General features: G+C 51.6%; 1 protein-coding gene across 1 annotated transcript; it reads left to right on the forward strand.

Annotated features, from left to right (window-relative positions):
- The first annotated feature begins 1,178 nt into the window (after nucleotides 1-1,178).
- LOC141466971 (cytochrome P450 4B1-like) lies at nucleotides 1,179-8,229 on the forward strand. The gene is made up of 12 exons (XM_074151205.1): nucleotides 1,179-1,485; nucleotides 2,346-2,487; nucleotides 3,190-3,234; nucleotides 3,902-4,029; nucleotides 4,464-4,588; nucleotides 4,683-4,834; nucleotides 5,042-5,148; nucleotides 5,667-5,857; nucleotides 6,113-6,246; nucleotides 6,724-6,788; nucleotides 7,622-7,704; nucleotides 8,061-8,229. Exons 1-12 carry the CDS (start codon nucleotides 1,300-1,302, stop codon nucleotides 8,227-8,229), a joined length of 1,527 nt encoding a protein of 508 aa, XP_074007306.1. The 5' UTR covers nucleotides 1,179-1,299.
- Nucleotides 8,230-15,921: the final 7,692 nt, after the last annotated feature.

Consider the following 15,921-nt stretch of genomic DNA (forward strand, 5'->3'; position numbering starts at 1 on the left):
GCATAATTTAGACTAAAACCTAAAGGAAAGTTCCCAAATGTCAGAAGAGATGTGTTAAGTTGAGGAGAAACACCCACAAAATTCAGCAGCCCCTATGTAGTAGCCCATTAGACTACCAGGTTCAGCAGCTGATGACACCTTTGATCCTCATAAGATCCCAACAACCAAATGGGAGATGATTTCAACACATCTGGGGATCCTCCTCTTTGCAATATGCCTGGAAGTCACTCACATGCGGCAGGCTTCCAGCCCAAGTCCTCCACAAACCCCGGAATTCCATCCAAGCCATTCCAGGTGCAGAGGCACCTACGGGATGTGAGCCCAGGTAACCAGCAGGATCTACTCAGGGATTGTTTGCAGGGGTCCTACCTGGGGACCAACCAAGCACTGCATTGGAGAGGTAAATGCAGTGATGGGGAGCCTTTTTTGGAGGATGGCGAGGTGCTGTGTAGACAGGGGAAGGAGGACTCACCAGGACTGTAGAGGGAACATGACCTTACCATCACGCCTCCCTATCGGGGTGGACGTGCCCTCTATTTTGCTGCAGCTCATTTTACTGCTCTGCTGCTTTCCCTCTCCTTGTCTTTTCTATTGACCATGGTAATTCTTCTGGGCAGCAGTTTTGTCTCCTGGTTTGTCTACAGCAGAACCCCTTGGAGAACAGGGCCATGGTCCCTTGTGTGCTGATGGGGTTGTGTCCGTTCTCTTGATTACAGTCTGGTGGCGCTGTGTGATGTTGTGGTCACTCAGAGCACTGCTTTTACAGATGAAGGTGTCTGGATCCATCCAGCCTGTGTGTTGGGCAAAGGTTCCTCACTTCATGTGAGGAGATGAATGACTTCCAGACCTGAATTTGTCTGAGGACAGGACAGAGCTTGGCTAGAGCCCAAGCCTGGCCACCTTTTAGCTCCTCCCTCCTATAGCTTCATCCTAAAGCTGGGCATGGATGACTGAGCACTTTCCCTCACTGCTGGGAAAGTCACTACAGGACTTCAAAGAAAGTAGCAAAATATGTGCAAGTTGGTTGTTAACAAGCCACCTCCATCCACAGGTTGCTGGAAGCAGGTGAAAGGGTGAGTGGGAGCAGCCGGCAATCGGGCTGCCGGCCAAGCTGACGCATTGTTTACCATGATGTTCCTGCTGGTATAAATTGCTGCCAGCAGCCCTTCAGCAGGCTCAGCTCCAGCAGAGCAGGAGGGAGAGGATTTTTACCTGCACCTAGCTCCCCGTCAGGCACAAGTGTGGGAGGAGCAGAAGAGGAGCAGGCAGGAGAAGGCAGTGTCAGGACGCAGGGCCAGCATGGCGTCTCTGCTGGACAGCATAGCCAGACCTTCTGCTGTCATTTTGCAGCTGTCTGTGGTGCTTGGTGTCATCTTCGTGGTGCTGAAGGTGGCCCAGTTCTACCGGCAGAGGAAGAAACTCATCAAAGATCTGGAGGCATTCCCTGGTCCCCCGAAACACTGGCTCTACGGCCACAATCACCTGGTAAGGAGGGAACTGGGCTCAGTCTGGGTGGGTCTGTCCCAACAACTGTGGAAGATATCAGTCAGGATGCAAGGGAACGTGTCCCCTGCTCGTGTTCCTTCCCATAGGAGTGCCAAAACTTTTGCAGGGCAGGCAGAAAGGGTGCCTGCATATGAGATGGGCACAATTTTAGTAGGAAACAGAGCCGTGTTGTTTGGGATCATGTGCTTAACCATGGAGTTAGGTGATTTCTGGGACTTTCATGAAATTATTTAAATGTGAGCAACCATAAAATGCCTCTCTTCTGTATTAAACCTCCTACCAAGAGCCTCTCCCCCTACAGCCACCTAAGAAGACATGGCCACGAAAGCAGGGCATTTTATCACAGGCATTTTCATCCTTCTATTGTGAAGATACTTTTGCTTTCATGTTGCATGCCCACCTCGCACTGCTGAATTTAGAGAACACATGTGTAACAGCCTTGGTCCCCCTGGCCCATTCACTGGGCATCCTGACATTGTCTGTGCCAGCTGTAGCTCCCAGGTACAACACCAAGCCGCTCTGATGCCAGGCTGTCCTAACGTGGCTCAACTGCAGCCAGGCCAAAGCTAGGGACTGTCCATGGAGCTGCCTTGTGCTGCAGGGACACAGGAGCTCAGGTAGCTTTGCCACCTGTGTATGGTCCCTTTGCCATGCTCAGCATCTCCTCCATCTGCTGCATGGAAAGCCCCCCATGGCAAGTCCACCCACTCTCTCCCCATTTCCCAGGAGAGAAGACCTTGAGTGTGCTTTCCACGAGAGGGCAAGTTTAGCCTCTGCTCTCCCTGGCATGTCCCTCTTTTTCTGCCTGAATTCAGTCCCTGCTTAACTGTTTTTTGCAGATAACTGTCGATAAAATGTTAACTCAGATAGTGTCATGGGGAGAAAAATACCCCTATGCCTTTCCCAGATGGCTCGGACCAGTCCTGCCTTCTCTAATAATCCACCATCCTGAATATGCCAAAAGCATACTTGGCCGAACAGGTAAGTCTCTACATCTGGTTTTGGAAATTCATGTCCTTTCCACTTCCCTACCGAGAAAATAATGGGAAACTTGCCTGGAGTCATCCCCTCTGCCAGCTTCCTTCACAGCTATTGCAATTCCTCTTTTGCTCCCCTTCACAAACTCCCACCCCAGGTTTCATGAAGCAGTTTGTATTCTCATGCAAAACAGTGACCACATGCCTGTTCCTCCCAGTCCTCTGTCTCCATTATCATTGGTCTTACTGTCTTCTATGACATCTACCACAACAATATCTCTGTTTCCCAGCAAACCCAGTAATGTGGGTGAGCTGGCATGGCAATGGGTCTTGGAAGACGTTCCAAGTCTTCTCCCTGCTCCCTTCTGTGGAACGTGATGCCTGTGAGTGACACATGAGCATCTCCAGTAACTCCCATCCATTGTTCTCAACTTTGAGATTTGCCATGGCCATTTCTTTACCACACGCATTTTTCATTACACCTTTCTCTGGTTTTCTCAAGTCCACTGAGGTCGTATTTGTAGAAGACCACTTTTAAACGCTACTTCTAGTGTTAGAGTATTTTACATACTGAAATGGGACTATTTGTAGTCTACAAAGTGATTTAGAGAATGGACTCTAACATCAATTTATCCTGAATTTTCTTTTTTGTTATGTTGAATTCATTAGCCATTCGTACTGGTTTGGTATCTATTTTGCTTTACAGATCCCAAGTCCAATGTACCCTACGAATTCTTAGTTCCCTGGATTGGTAAGCCGTTTTCTTCCATTATCCGTTTCAGCCATATTATACATTTCAGCTGCTTCTCTCTCGTCTTTCTTTATGTCGCTTTCTTCCATTCTAAAACCAGAGCTTGCAAATGAGAGGGTTTCTTTGAGTGTCAGCATTAGCCCACCTAGTGGAGGAGCTCATCAGATGGCTTTGCCCTGGATCACACACCCTGGCCTTCACAAAGCAACCTTCAGTTTGCTCAGGGATGGATGCTACCATGGACAAGTAGGGTGAGACACACTGAGGACAAGAGGGCTCATGGCTTGCACGCAGCTTCGAGGTAGTCCTCCAGGGTCCTGCTAACACCTGTCAGCTTCTGCTGCAAAAGGCACCCAATTATTTCATTTAGGGCAGAAAAACCTATCTGAGAGAGCAAGTCCTGTGCCTCTGCCATCATGGGTTTCAGGGTAGATTAGGTATGCGTGGCTGGTTGCAGTGAAGGACAGGTGGGCATGCTTGTCCTCCATCCAAAGAGCACTGCTGTGAATGGCCTCAGAGAGGCTGGGCAAAAGGCTCCACCACCAACTCTTCCTCCTCCCAGACCCTGCACTTAAGCCTGTGCTTGGCCAAAAGCAGCAGTAAGGCTGTCAGAGCCGTGATCAGAGCCTGGAGGAGCTGATTGTGCCTTTGCTGTTTGTGTCTGCAGGGAAGGGGCTGTTGATCTTGGATGGCCCCAAATGGTTCAAGCATCGGAAGATGCTCACCCCAGCCTTTCATTATGACGTGCTGAAATCCTATGTGTCCCTGATGTCAGACTCAGTCAAAGTGATGCTGGTAAGAATCACGACTCCTGCTACTTTTACCTTTCAGCTGTGCACCGGCGAAAATAACCAAGTGTGGGAATGACTGAGGGAAAGAGACTGGACTTAGATGGTTTCTGGAATTTCACTGAACTTTCTGGGTAGTTTTGAAGTTCTGAAATTGCTCCCCTCACCTTCCTCTGGCCATTCGACTTATTCTCTCTTTCATCTGCTTTCCAATAAAATCAACCACTGCTAGAATATTCTTTCCTAGCCCAGTAACAGTAAACCTGGAAAAAGGCATGCACAGAAGAGTTTGATTAGATTCACAGAATATATAGTGAACTAAGGCCTCCACTTGCAAGAAAAGAAAGTAATTAGCCGTGTGGATCTGGGAAGAGGGACAGGAAAATATGACCCAATTGTAGATGGTAGTCTCTCCCTCCTTACTCCTGTCTCCACCACTAGGATAAATGGGAAAAGAAGATCGCAGAGAGGAAGTCAGTGGAGCTCTTTCAGGATGTGAGCTTGATGACGCTAGACAGCATCATGAAATGTGCCTTCAGTTATAACGCCAACTGTCAGACTGAGAGGTCAGTGCCTGAACCTTCAAATTTTGGGAAAGCAAGTGCTCTGTTTCCCCACTCATGTCACTAACACCAGCCTCAAATTTGGGTCTCCTTACAGCAACTCAGACTATTATATCAGAGCTGTTTATGACCTGAGTTGCCTCTTGAGCAATAGAATCCAGACTTTTTCTTACAAGGACGTCTTCTATGACTGGACACGCAAAGGCCATGAGTATCAGGATGCCTGCAAGCTGGCCCATACCCACACAGGTATTTCTCCCCCTTTCTCCCCAGCCCTGTCTCCCAGCTGAACCTCTACCCCACTTTAATCTGGAGCACCTCGGAGGGGGGTTGCAACATGCACTGGCCTGAGGGTTACACATTAAACAGAGTCCAAGCTGCTGACCGAGCAGACAAGTACGTGAGCTGTCTGGAGGGGCAGGACACATCTAACGGGTTGATCATTCATTTATATAGATAAGGTAATACAAGAAAGAAAGATGTTGCTCTCCAATGAGAAGGAACTTGACAAGATCCAGAAGAAGAGACACCTGGATTTTCTGGATATTCTTCTTTGTACCAAGGTGAATGTTTGAAATAATCATATCAAATGTCAAAGAACGTACCTGCATTGCACTGAGGATGCATCAGCAGGGAGCTCACCACCCCTGGCTGGAGCTGCTGGCAACAGCTTCCCCACTCTAGATTTCCTAACTTGGGGAAACGTGGATTGAAAGAGAAGGAAATACAAATGTGTGAGATGCAGTGACTGAACACAAAGAGCTGGGGCAGACTTTCATCTTCCTTGTTCGTTTTCATTGAGCACATTAAAAGTTTAAAATAAGCGAGCTGTCAGAAACCAGAGAAGAATGAGATCTTTGGAAAGGTTACTGGGGGGCCAAGTTGGCTGTAGTCCTCCTAAGAGACTTTGTTTCTTACCTTCTGTAGTTTTACACTCATAGAACAGACATCCTCAGATACTCTGGACAGAAGCTGCCCTTTGGTGTTCAAGAAGGAGATCCTACACTCTCTGCTCACTGTCTTTCTGGAGCCACTTCTTTCTAATGTGCGCTTAAGAATTATATTCTCTCCTCTTTATTAGGATGCAAATGGAGTTGGGCTGTCCGATGAGGACCTGCGTGCCGAGGTGGACACATTCATGTTTGAGGGTCATGACACCACGGCCAGTGGGATCTCCTGGCTCTTGTACTGCCTGTCCTTACATCCAGAGTACCAGCAACGGTGCAGGGAGGAGATCCAGGGGATCTTGGGAGACCGAGATACCATTGAGTGGTGAGCTAGGGCTTCTTGCTCCTTTACTTTGAACTCTTTTTACTCATCCTGAGAAGGAAATTTTATCCACTTTATACTGTATCTGCACTGGGGGATTCTGCTTTTCACATAGCAATGCTGGCAGCAAAGGGAGAACTAGAAGGAGAAAACCCAACAGAAGACGGGAAACGTGGTGGTCCAGCCTGCCCAGTCCCCATTGCTGGTGTCCTTATTTCTGCCACCCAAACACAGCCTGACCCCACGGTTTGCTTTCAGGGAGGACCTTGGGAAGATGACTTACACCACAATGTGCGTCAAAGAGAGCTTGCGTGTATTTCCACCGGTTCCTTCCGTGTCCCGACAACTCTCTAAACCTATCACATTTTCCGATGGACGCAGCTTGCCAGCAGGTCTGTTGTTTGCTTATCCTTCATGCTCCTGTCCATGACAAGTGGGGCACCCTCACTAGAGCTGCTATGTGAAGGGGGTGCTGGAACTTCCATCTTCTCTTCTCTCTCCAAAGGGCTGTACAGGGCCCCCACAGCTCAACATCACAGCTCTTCTGGAAGGGTGGCTGGAGAGTGTCCAAGGACATGCTCCAAGGCATTGGGGTGTTCACAGAGCTCAAAGGGGTCTTGAAGAGTGTTGATCCTGGGCAAGAGTAAAATTTCATCTACTGGTACCAAAATGGGTCTCAGCTCTGAGGCCATTTTTTCTTCCACGTGAGGGTTTTAGGAGGTGACCTGTCTGGACAGGATGGGCATCGTCCATGCCAGATCTCCTGCAACAGCCCCTGCAGAGCCAGGGGAGGGAGGGCATCCTACAAACACCTCTCCTGGCTCTTTGCTCTGAGGTGTCATGAGCTTTTTCTCACTTTTCTTTTACAGGCTGCCAGGTTGCACTGAACATATTTGCTATTCACAGGAATCGGGATGTGTGGGAGGACCCTGAGGTATTTAACCTTTATAACAAGAAGAGGGAGATGTTCTCTGAGCCCAGATGTCCACTCCCCTTGAATAAGGCAGCCTGTAGCTCCCCACTGTGTTTTGGGTTTTTTTCCTCTCTTATTCCAACACTCCATATCTAAATGTAAATTTAATGAAGTTACCAAACAGGCCAAAGGCTTTGAACATGACAAAAAACTGCCTGGATGTGTTCCTGTCCAACCTGCTCTAGGTGAACCTGCTTTAGCAGGAGGGCTGGACAAGATGATGATCTCCGAAGGTCCCTTCCAACTCCTGCCATTCTGTGATTCTGTGCGAGGATATTGAATAGCCTTCATGCGTGGTGACACAGAGATACTCAGACTGCTTTCAGCTGCTGTGGATAGACTTAGGTCCCAGCGTGGTAGGAGAAGTCCCAAGACCTCCAGGCAGTGTATGATTCAAAGCTGATATCTTAGAGGCTTCAAGGAAAGAAAGAGCTGGGAAACTTGAAGGAGGGTGAGCAGCTGCCTCTATTCAGTGGCTACCTGGAGAACCAGGATCAGGCATGTCTGGACTGGAGGGAGTCTAGCTTCATCATTGCTGCCATGGATTAGAAAACACCTGCAGGCATCTTGGACACTGTAGTGGGTGATCTGGAAATCTCCAAGGGGAAGATCTCCACAGCCACCAGCGCCCTCTTCTCATCCACCCAGTGGCTTTGTAGACAGATGCCTGTCAGCTGCAGCTCCCCCAGGAACAGCAGAGACCACATCCAGCCATACCTTGGGGACCAGGGAATAACCTGGTGCTGCTCATATCAGAACAAACACTGACCAAACGGCCTTTGTTGCTCCCACAGATTTATGACCCCCTGAGGTTTACCCCAGAGAACTCAGCACAGAGGCACTCCCATGCTTTCATTCCTTTCTCCGCTGGATCCAGGTAGGAGATCCTTCACCCCTCTCCTTCCCCATAGGCTGCCTTGCATGGAAGCCCTAGCTCAGAGCCAAGCTCCTGAAGTTAACCCTCCTTCAGTTCCCATGAGCCAACTCAAGCAGGCTTTCCATAACAGGATCTCCACCATGCTCCATCAGCTCCAGAGCGTTTCCTACACCCCAAGCTCTGTGGTCACTGTAGGGTTTCACACACTGTTTTTTACAGGGGAGGTTAGGGGAGATTAGCTGTGGGGCCATCCTTGCAGCAGCTGGAGGTACCCCAACTTGCACATGGGCTGAGCCCAGCTTGGGGGTGGTCGGGGATGAAGGCAGCAATTGGAACATTTGTCATCCTCTCCCCAGGAACTGCATTGGGCAGCAGTTTGCCATGAATGAGATGAAGGTGGCCCTGGCCTTGACCCTGCTCCGCTTCGAACTCTTCCCCGACCCGTCCAGGCCTCCCACACTGATGCCACAGTTGGTCCTCAGGTCCAGCAATGGGATCCACCTGCTTTTGAAGAAAATTCACTGAACATGTGGGGTACCACAGCGGGGGAGCAAGAGCCTTCCCAAAGACCACCCTCCACCCAGAAGTTTAAGAGTGGGACACCAAACAGACCCACCATGGCCATATTAACATCCTCCGCTGCCATCCAGGAGGGCACGTAGAGTCCCCTCGCCCACACACCAAACCCAGAAGGTCCAGGTCCCCTCCTTGCATGGGGAACAGCACTGCCCAAGGGGGTTTCATGGCACAGCTGTGGCTCAGCCTTCACCTCCACGGGCATCCTCCATGTCCTGCTCAACTCCTCACCTCCAACCTTCCCTCCAACCCAACACGCTGCCTGGTGGGACTTCTGTCGCCTGCCTGTGTGTTTGCACCTCTGCCAGTTCCCTGCTCGGGCACAGCGATGATCACCGTCTGTGTGGTTTGCATGGGTGTCTACAGCCTGGACACTGCCCGAGCGTGTCGTCCCTTCCCTGCCTCCAGCCTGGGGTGTGCCAGGGCAGGAGAGCTCCTACCTGCAGCCACACCACATCCCCATGCACCACCCTCCAGATTATTCCCCTTAATCCGTTCCGAGGCTGGCGTTGTGCCTGCCATTACGGAGACAAAAGCCAGCGGGTTTTTCTGCCCTGGAGTTGAACTTCCTTGAGCTGAGGGTGCTCAGGAGCCAGCGCAGAGCCCTGGCACTCACCGCCCTCAGAACGACGTGTGATCAGTCTCGTCCTCCTCTCTGAAATGAGAATAAAGCCCCATGGAGATGCTCCCCAAGTGTGGCTTTGGTTTCCTTTGCATTCGGGGGGCCAGGGGATACAGGATGAGTCCTGGCAGCCCGGAGGCCAGGCTGTCCCCAAGGGTGCAGCCCTGCGAGTGTTTTCTCAAGCCACAAGGGCTGTTTCAGTGGGTTTGCCCCCCGTTGAGCCTGAGGAACCTGTTTCCACCCCTCCCACACCATGGGTCACCAAGCCCTCACCTCTGCCTGCAGGAGTTCCGTGGTAAGAAAACAATTGTAACACACTGGGGGTCAAACAAAATAAAACAGAAATCACACACACCCCCACTCAACTGGTGGCAGCATGAACAAAATCAGCTTGAAAAAAAAACCCCAAGAGGGAGTACAAGTCTGTCTCAAGCCCTTTTCTACAGAGGCTGAGAACTGACTGCTCAGTACATGAGTGAGCTGCCCGAGGAGCACAAGTGGGCTGGCTCTGGGGTTGGGCTTGTTTTGAGAGTGCAAGGACCCATTGCAGACCCTCACCCCAGCTCCCAGGCTAAGGGGGACCATCTGGGTGAGCTGCAGGTCTGAGGGTGGGAAATGGATCACTAGGTGGCAGTGGGAGACCCAGAAAACCCCAGAGTCCTCCCTGGTCCCTGGCAAAGCCCCTTGAGTTTGTCAGGGAGCATGGCCAGGCCCAGCAGGGCAGTGGATGGGTCCCATCCCTGGGGGCACCTCCATCCCCATCCCATCCCATCCCATCCCATCCCATCCCATCCCATCCTCACCCTCAGCCACCTGAGGCAGCAGAGCAGGGACCGCTCTGTCACAGTCCCTGGCACGATGGTGGTATTACCCAAGCATTACCACAGGGAATGCTCGTCACTGCGAGTGCCTGGGCACTCAGCAGGCAGCAGGGGAAACCGAGGCACAGAGAACTGCATGGATGCCATGCCATGGTAGAGACAAGGTCTCACCTATGGCAGTAACATCACCAGCATCACTGCAGGCACTAACATGACCAACCTGTGTCCGTCTGTCTGGGCAGCTCTACTCTGCTTGTGGGAGTGGCCACACCAGGACAACCAAATCTGAGAAACTCCCCAGCTGAACACACCCCTGCAGCTCCCTGCTCCCCATTTCTGCTGCATCTTCAGTTTGAGAAATAAAACTCCTCTAGGGCTGGATCTGGACCTTCATCTTGGCTGTCTCGGTACCTAACAGGACAGGGATGCCGTGAATAACCAGCAAGGTGCAGCTTGTACTTATTTTGCAAAGCAGCTGGAGACTGAGTTCCTCTTCTCCCCAATCCTTCCCCTTCTCACCCCAGGAAGATGCTGGGTGCAGGCTGTGTAGGTGTTGATGCCACCACCCTTGCACTGCTGGTGGACTCAGGCTGGTCTCCAAGGTCCGACTCCAGTTCTTCTCCACAGTTCCAGCACAGAGAGGCCATTGGAGGGCAGCAGTTTCATGCAGTTTTTCATCACTGACCCTATTTGACAGACATTTCAGCCACCCATCCTGGAACAAGCAAGCTACCTTGCAGCTCTGCTCATCAACTCTCAGCTTGTCGTCCAAGCAATGAGCTGGGGAAGGCCTTGGCCACAAAGACCCAGTCCAGTCTCCTTGGTGGTGGGTAGCAAAGGAAACTACGTGGCACTTGAAGATGTCCCTATGGAATCTTCTGGTTTGGGAACAGGGGGAAAAGACCAGAGAACAAAAAGTTAGACCTGGTGAGGACCCACAGCTGCTACCCATTCCTGTCTCCATGTGATGCTCTGCTTGGCCTCCCAGCCCTGTGTTTTGAGGCCATCACCCTCCTCACTGCCACGACCGAAGCTGCTTGTTTGATTTCCAAGAGTCGCCCTGACTGTTATGAACAGCCAAACGCCAACCACTTCCAGCAGAGACCTTTCCTGGGGAAACTGCTCTGGGAAATATGGGAAATACTCAGGAAAGAGGAGAGAATCTACTGCCATTTTTTATGCAAAAAAAAAAAAGAGGATCATTATTCCAGGCAATTCTGACACTAATTGAGGTAACCTGAGCCAAACACTATAAAGTCTCTCCCCATTAAGAATCACGCTTAACATAAGTTTCAGTTTGAAGGACCAAAGCTTTTGGGGGAAGATCTCACAGCACTGATGCATTGAGAAGCCATAAGGCAGCGGCAACCAGGAGAAAATTCTTCCGCTTTTCAGCTTTTTCCAGGTCAAACCGGGCAACCCAAACATCCCCCCCACCTCCAAACGCTGGCAGTTTCTGGACAGCAGCATGTTCAAGATAACCTCCTCTGCCAAGCCACCGCTAAACGGCTTCAAGAGCAGCAAAAAGCAGCGCGAGGAGCCAGGCAGCACCCGGTGACGCAGATCTAATCGCCCGAGCATTTGCCCCAAATGTCTCCCTGCCAGGCGGTGACATTTCTGCGCTGTCTCACTCTCTCCCTCCATCACCATGGCTACAGCAGCTGCCAATCCACGTGCGAGTCCTTCCAGGGTACCACCAAACCCTCTGGGAGATGCTACAAGAGCCAGCCCCTTTGGCAGGGAGACACTTCGGGGACCCTGGGACTGCCCATAGCACCAAAAATTTCCCTTTTTCTTTTTTCCCTCCTCCTTTTTATTTTTTCTTTCTCTCTCTTTTTTTTTTTTTTTCTTCTTTTTTGAAGCACAAACAATGGAGCTAAAAGGTTGGGTATCAGGCCGATAATCATGAATGACGTGTCGTTATTACACACCACACATTCATTATCTCCCACTCCAGCCATGTCACAGGCGGCTGGAGGAGGGCAGATAACGGGGTGCCTTCATGCAGATGGCTTATTATCAGGATGTTCCAGGAGGGGCTTTAAGACAGTTAGTGATGCTGTTTGCCAGTTAAAGATTAGAGACCCCAGAGAATAATTAACAATCCCAAAACCCAGTTTTTCTGCTGGATTCTTCTGCTTTCTCCCCCCTCCCTGTCCTCTTTAATCTATTCACTCTAGCAGGTGTAATAAAGTGATAAGGACGGGCTCCGGGGATGTTTGTTTGGCTACTACGAGTGTATAAACCAACAATGGATGGTATTTTACTTCTGGCTTTCTGTGGCTTGAATCGAGACCAAAAACTTTGCAGCCCCCTTGCCCACACACAGCCACCCTTACAGACCACGCTCCCAGCTCCCACCTGGGTGGCTGGGCTCCTTGACTGGCCCAAAGGACCACGATGGTGGGACGGGCTCCCTTTTTGCTTCTGGAGGTCCAAATCGCATCGTTTGGGTGTCAAGGTACCCAACGCCAAGACATAAACTCCAGGCTACACTGCTCAGAGCCAGGGCTGGAGCTGGTGGTCCTTCCAGCAGCAGTTTACCTGCATACGGTGAGACTTTAATTTAACCACCTTGGAATAATTCATGTATCCTCAGGACCAGGCAGGGCTAACCCACCTTTGCCAGTAGTTTAATGCAGCTACATGCATTGGGCTGTGCATGGACACCCAAGGAACAAAGTAGGTGTCCATCTGCCCAAGCTGCTCCAGGGTTGTTGTCACAGCTGGAGCAGAAACATCTTAAACCTCTGTGGCTGAAGAGCCTCACTAACCTCAGGGAGATCAGGGAAGCTGCAGGGTAAAGGTGGCTTTCAATAAGACGCCCTGTTGTCTGGAGGTCCAAGGGACGTGTGGCACCTTCCTAGGCCACAAAGGAAAGCTGTGATGCATCTTGTAACACAAAAAGACCACCCTGAATATCTTCTGCCCAAAAAAGGACTATCCAGTCCACAGCAGGTCCCAACCTTGAACACCTTCCTGAAGCCCAAGATACTGGCATTATGGAGTGAGGGGTAGGATGGGGTAGCCATGGGTATCCTTCCCTTCCATCGGTGGGTGTGGGGTGACTTGTAGAGTGCACGGTCACCCCCCATGTTGCATGGAGACAGGTGCTGGGGAGGATTTGGCCCCCAGGCAAGTTGGCTCAGGGCCCTTCAGAGAGGTCGCTGAGGCTGTTGGAGGTGCCCATCACCTGGGGGCTATCAGGTACAGCCTTGGGTCTGGAGAGCATCCCCCATCTCACAGGGTCAACGCGGTGGGTGCGAGTGCCACAACGCCAGAAGTTGCGTTCCTGATCACGCTCATCCTGCCAGGGAGGGATGAGATGGCATTGTGCTTTAAACAGCATCCCCGACCCTATCAGGGAGAGATGAGATATCCTAATTATGGCAGTACAGGCGAGGATCCGGGCCGTATCAGTCAGCACAGAAAGGTAAACAAGAAATATAACAATGGACCCTTAACACTCATTAGCTGTGTCAGATAATACCTCACTTTTCTCCCTTTGGGGCTTAAAATCTAATTAAGATTTTCCAACAATACATTTCATTTACGCTTGCTCCCTTTTGTTCTTTTTAGGATCACATCGAGAAGCATCCGTGAGCTGGCTGCGCAGCTTGTGGGAAGGCAGCCCACTTCGCACAGCCAGGCTTGGATCGTGCTTGACGGACAAGGGAAACTGAGGCAGGACGGCATCAAAGACTGTGCGGAGCTGAGATCCCACCAGGGAGATAACACAGTGGCTCTTGCAAAAGATGTTTTCCCCGGGAAAGTGAACCCTGAAGGGGCACTGGCTGGGTTAAGACCAAGCATTGAGGTTCCATGGCTTGCCTAAAACACGCAGCGGTAAAATCCCATCCTTCTCCTTGCTTGGATCTACAGCCATGGGAGGGATCCATGGGGAAAGGGATGCTGAGACCCACCAAGGCCCCAGGACACCTCCACTCCAATCCCTCACCCAGGCACTGCTGGGGAACAGCTTGGGCAATCAGGTACGTATTCAGAGTGTGCGCAGGGCAGGGAATAAACTCCCGCTGTTACTCATTATAAGGATGTCGTTTCTAACTCCTTTTGCAACCGAGAGGTAAAAATTAATGGGTTCCCATCCTCTCACCACACCCCCAGCCCCCAGCCCCAGTGCTGACGCGGCGGGAACGTGCAATGACTAATCCTCCCTAAATCCTGCTGAGCGAAGCATTACTGCTGAACTCCGGCAGCTTGTTTTTTTCCAAACCCGCGTGACGTTTGGCACCTGCAAGGGAAAAGTCAGGGGAGAAGCACCCATCAGAGGCACGAATAGGGAGGTCCAGGACCCAGCCTCCAGCTGCCCCAGGGAAGGTGGTAGAAGGGAACAGCTCTGTCGTGATGCTGGGGATGGTGGCCGTCGTGCCTCCTCCACAACCAAGGGCTTGACCCCTCTAACCCTTCTGCCTGTTTTTGTCTATCCCCATGCAATTTCTCAACTGCAGCTGTGATTTCTCAATGCTGAGTCTTGAGGGTGTTTTCAAAATGCTTGCCTACGTGAGGTTCTCCAGGGAGATGCCTTTCAGTGTGGGCCTCTTACTGGAAGGCTCCTGTTTTACTCCCATGCCCGAACTTTTGTGTCACCACCTGCTAGGGACATCAGCAGCTTCATCTGCGGGAAGTGAGACAGTGGATCATGGCGGGTGGTGGCACCAAGGTTCAGCTCCAGCCCAGAGGGCTCCCGATGGTGAGAATTGGCCCATTTTGGGCTGAGCTCTCCATCAGGACTGTCACAGCTTCACTTCGAGGAATACCCAGCACGTTGCGGTGGTTTAGGAAAACTGGGCGTTCTGCAAGCTCACGGGCACCGTGCTAGGCAGCACCTCCGCCAGGCTCAGGGCTTTTAAGGTCACCAGCAAGAGCAGGGGACAGCCCTCACAGCAGGAAAGCACGTTCAGGAGCTCTGCTAGCGATGGGCAAAGCAGTACCTCCAGCCCCAACACCCCAACTGCCTGTTTCTGGCATCGCTGCCTGCAAATGGGCCTCCAAAGCACCTCCTGAGCAGAGGCCAGGTGCCTCAATGCTCAGCAGAAAGTAAGAGGAAGGAGTGGCTGAGGTACCTGATGTTCTCCTGCCGCCTCCTTCCCCTCGTGTTTGCACAGCCCCAGGCACAGCAGAGCCCCAAAACCACCCTGCTCCCCCCAAACACAAGAGGCTGCCAAAAATGTTCCCCTTATAAACCTCCCACCCCATCCAATCCCAGTCCTGCTCCACCTGTAGCCCCTCAGGGCTGCCCTTGACTGCAGAACCCTTTAACCCTTTCCTCGCTGGTCAAGAGGAGGAGCCTGCACGCCACTTGGATAACTGATATCCCAGGGAAGACCTAAGAGTTACAGGTCTCTGGTTTCAACCTGCAAACGCCACAGCTTGAGACTGCTCACTGCTCCCACGGTGGCCCCAGCGCTGTCCCCACCACAGCAAAAAACGGACCCTGGTTAATGAACAGCCTGGCAGGAGCAGGTTGCACGGTGGCCAGCTGCCCTGGGGGCACTGCCCAGAGCAGCCCACCCCCCAGCCACATCCCAGCAACACCAGTAAGCGATTGCCATTCACAGCCTCCAGCCATGGGAATGCTCCCAAGTTGGCTATGGGCCTGAGCCCTGTGGCCAGCCGGACTCAGGGAGCACTGCCTTTCACCCATCAAGCAGCACTGGGAAGCACTGGGTTGGTGACATGGCTCAGTTTCCCCACCTGGCAAATGGAGGGGAATGATGCTCGCTTCCCCATACAGCCCCTCGTGGCTCTGGGGAGGTCCAAATACTGACCAAAAAAACATGTTCAACCTTTTTTTCCTCCCCTGTTGGCACAGAGAAACACACAAAAGTACTCTTGGCTTCACCCAAGTGAGGAAAGAAGAGATGGATCCTACCCAGGAGGGATCACAGGGGAGATGAGGGTGCTCACCTCTGTCTAAGCACTCTTCCCACCCCGGAACCGCCCTCCCCGATGTCCCTCCCTGCCCAAATGCCCGAAGGCTGGGAGCACTTCAAGAGGACAGAAAGTCCTTCGGGTGATTGCAAAATGCCCCTCTTTGCTGTGGTATGGGCAACAATTCTCTTTATTGCTCACAGGGAAGATATATACAAGGGAGAAAGTTTGTTCTGGCATTAAAATGCACGGTATAGGTCATAAAAAGGAGGGTGAAATGGGGAGAAGAGCGGGTTTTCCAACAGC

Source organism: Numenius arquata, chromosome 8, assembly GCF_964106895.1.
Source record: "Numenius arquata chromosome 8, bNumArq3.hap1.1, whole genome shotgun sequence".
In the NCBI taxonomy this organism is placed as follows: domain Eukaryota; kingdom Metazoa; phylum Chordata; class Aves; order Charadriiformes; family Scolopacidae; genus Numenius; species Numenius arquata.